General features: G+C 40.0%; 1 protein-coding gene across 1 annotated transcript in view; it reads right to left on the bottom strand.

The window, feature by feature from the left end:
• Nucleotides 1-2985, bottom strand: part of map3k21 (mitogen-activated protein kinase kinase kinase 21) — a 23910-nt gene that overhangs the window by 7063 nt on the left and 13862 nt on the right. The window contains exons 3-4 of the mRNA XM_035663827.1: nucleotides 2815-2963; nucleotides 1742-1917 (exon numbers count right to left, since the gene is read on the bottom strand). Coding sequence (XP_035519720.1) covers nucleotides 1742-1917; nucleotides 2815-2963 — 325 coding nt within the window. The remainder of the gene's footprint in view (nucleotides 1-1741; nucleotides 1918-2814; nucleotides 2964-2985) is intronic.

Below are 2985 nucleotides of genomic sequence, written 5' to 3'. Positions count from 1 at the left end.
TGTGGGTTAAAAATGGCTCAACATGCCCTCTACTAATTCAAATCATCAGTTTTTGCTAAACCTCTACTTAGTATTTTTTTTATACTGGTGCAGTGTTTTGGACTTGTGCTTTAGACGCTGTAGAAGCACCGGACTGCAATATTTACTGTGATCCCACGAACTGACAGACAAGAGCTTTAAGTGACTGTAAAATCTCCAGTGGGCTCTCTGTGTTTCCAGCATGGACACGGAGGATCTGACAGCAGCTGCTCAACGGCTCGCTGTTTCTGCAACGCTACTGTGGTCTGTCTGTCAATCACTCCGGCCGCTGTCGAGGCCACGCCCCCTAAAGTCACTATCCTTTATAGGTCTCTGATACATTTCTTACATTTGCGGAGAGGGAAGGAACTGAAGAAGAACTGAAGGGTACAGTTACACTTTAAAGGAGAACCCCACTGATTTGCAAAAAGAGTATGTCCTAAGGAAAAGGGACAGCTTCAAACAAAACAGAAAGTCAGCCATACCATAGCAATATGGTATATTCATTTTTGGTTAGGTTGAGAACCCCTGTATTAGATAACTCTGTCCATAACAAGCTGGTTTCAGGAGATTACTGCCTGCTGTTTCAGGCTGTGTTACACAGAGTAAGCCATGGGAGAAGACACGACTGTTTAGCTTTCTTCATTCCCTCTATTTTCTCTTTAATTGCTCTCAGCTGAGTAATAATAATCCTTACTGAATGACTTTCATAAAGCTGCTTTACAGTCAAGCCCCTTCAGCCACCCACCTAGACACAGATTACTGTTGGATGTTTACAGGAAATCTGCTGATGTAGAGGCTAATTCTACAAGTAATCTTATGAAATGTGCGATGGGAAAACGTTAGCTACTGCCCAAAGCTCTCTTGATTTCTGAAATTGAGCCAACTTTATAGGGTTTTGTCGTAGTGAGGTTTATATCAGTTGATTATTCAGCTGAGCGATTCAATTTTAGATTTGATTGGTAGTTACATAACAGTAAAGAGGTACATGTTAGTTAAAATGATGGTTTTATATGCGTATAGGTGATAGAACCAGATAGAATACTTTGTGTGTATTATATGGTATACATATACATACAATACGTATGACAAAAAACACTATATACATAGTATATTCACACACACACACACACACTCACACATACATACATACATATATATATACACACACACATACAATACAAAGAACATAAAATTATTCAGTACATGGCACATATTAAGTCCCATAAAACACCTGTTTTCAGTATCTGTGCCATTCAGTTCACCATCCGTTGACCGAGCTCTGATCCTGCTGTTTCTACAAACACTAATTAACCCTCTTCTTTAAGCCAGCAACGGGAGACTTATACAGGAAGCAGATTAAGGTCTTAACAAGGGGAAGTACGCTAAAGCACCTCGGCATTAATGACTTTGTTTTGTTAAACGCGCGATTAGCTTGTCCGTTGAAAGTAACCAATTAAACGTTTTAGTCAGTAAAAGCTGTCCCAACCGATTCTGCGTCTAAGCTTAATAATAGATTAGTCAACATGTATAGAATAAAAATAAATAAAGTAAAAGCAGAGAATAGTACAAAAAGGATAGGAGGTATGTCAGGTTTCCAACTTCCCACACTGTTTGAGACAGAGGAGGCCCCCCGGCCCTCGTAATGTATATAGTGCCATGTGTTGCTCCGTATTTGGATGAGTTTTTGTGTGTATCTGCGAGGATCATCACTCTGCCTTACCTTCTCTTTGGTCCTGAGCTCATCAAACATCTCCTGGATTTCTACACGCCAGTCGTCCTGCATGCTGTGGAAAGAGTCCTGGGGCATGGTGGCCATCACCGCCTCCTCGATGGCCGACAGCTGCTCCAGGATGCAGGAGAAGGAGGGACGCACGTGGGGGTCCTGGTCCCAGCACTCTGAACAAAAACACATTGCGATGTATAGATTGACACAAGTTAGTCACCAGTGTAAATATTTATTGCTTTGTTATCCACTGCAGACCAGACCTGCAACCAGTGATTGCCCAAATCAATTTATGTAAATACTGCAGTGCTATTATGGCACATACTAGTAATAATCTGTATGAACAATAAATGCTTCATCTGATACTGGAAAAAGGCTTCCAGTAATCCCAAACAACATGAGTGTTAAAAAAAGAGCCCAATGTGTATCTCCACAAAATCTGTAATGGAAAGTCTGCATTACACCCACTAGCACACACATATTGTCTAATGAAGAACAACTACTGAGTAGAAATCTTCAGGCACATTGCCATTAGCTACATAAAGAGGGTTAATGGTTTCCCTGAGGAGAAAAGGCTTAATTTTGTGTGTTACTGTTAAATATATGGTTATTTGAAGACTGATGGGTTAATTATAAAAAACCCAAGATGTCTTTAAGGAAGATAACCTTTTTGAGGCAGGTATATTTGTCCAGTTTGCAATGTAATGTCAGGGAGGTTCTTGTCTGGTGAAGGCCACAACAAATACCATAAAAATAACACAAAATGTCTATTGATTGACACGTGCAAAAACAACATAACAAAAAGAACTACCACAAACAAACATATAAAATATTGTCAGATCAATAGCATTTGCAGTTTTTACACACTGTTTCTTGTTTTGCACTGTATTTCTATCTACAGCTTCATGTACTGTTGCTTCCTTGGAATAAGATTTCTTGAGAATTATGGGACTAACAGGTTCATGTGATATTAGTTTTGAACAAATAAAAACTCTTAAACATACCAGGATTTAATCATTGTGTAAAAGTCAAAACAATAACAAAAAAGATTCTTCCGTCTGTTAATTTACCTTCCATGAGCTTGGCGAAGGGTTCGGGGCATGTGGAGGGGATTGGTAGAGTTAACTTATTAACAGCCACGCCGTAAGCAACAGCCAGGCCGTCTATCCCGCGGTAAGGTACCTCCCCCGTTAACAGCTCCCACAGCAAGACACCATACCTGATGGATGAAATAAAAAGAG

The sequence above is a fragment of the Morone saxatilis genome, unplaced genomic scaffold (genome assembly GCF_004916995.1).
Source record: "Morone saxatilis isolate NCDOM2014 unplaced genomic scaffold, NCSU_SB_2.0 Contig19, whole genome shotgun sequence".
In the NCBI taxonomy this organism is placed as follows: Eukaryota; Metazoa; Chordata; class Actinopteri; family Moronidae; genus Morone; species Morone saxatilis.
The sequence above is the reverse complement of the archived record's forward strand: the minus strand, read 5'-3'. Positions and strand labels throughout refer to the sequence as shown.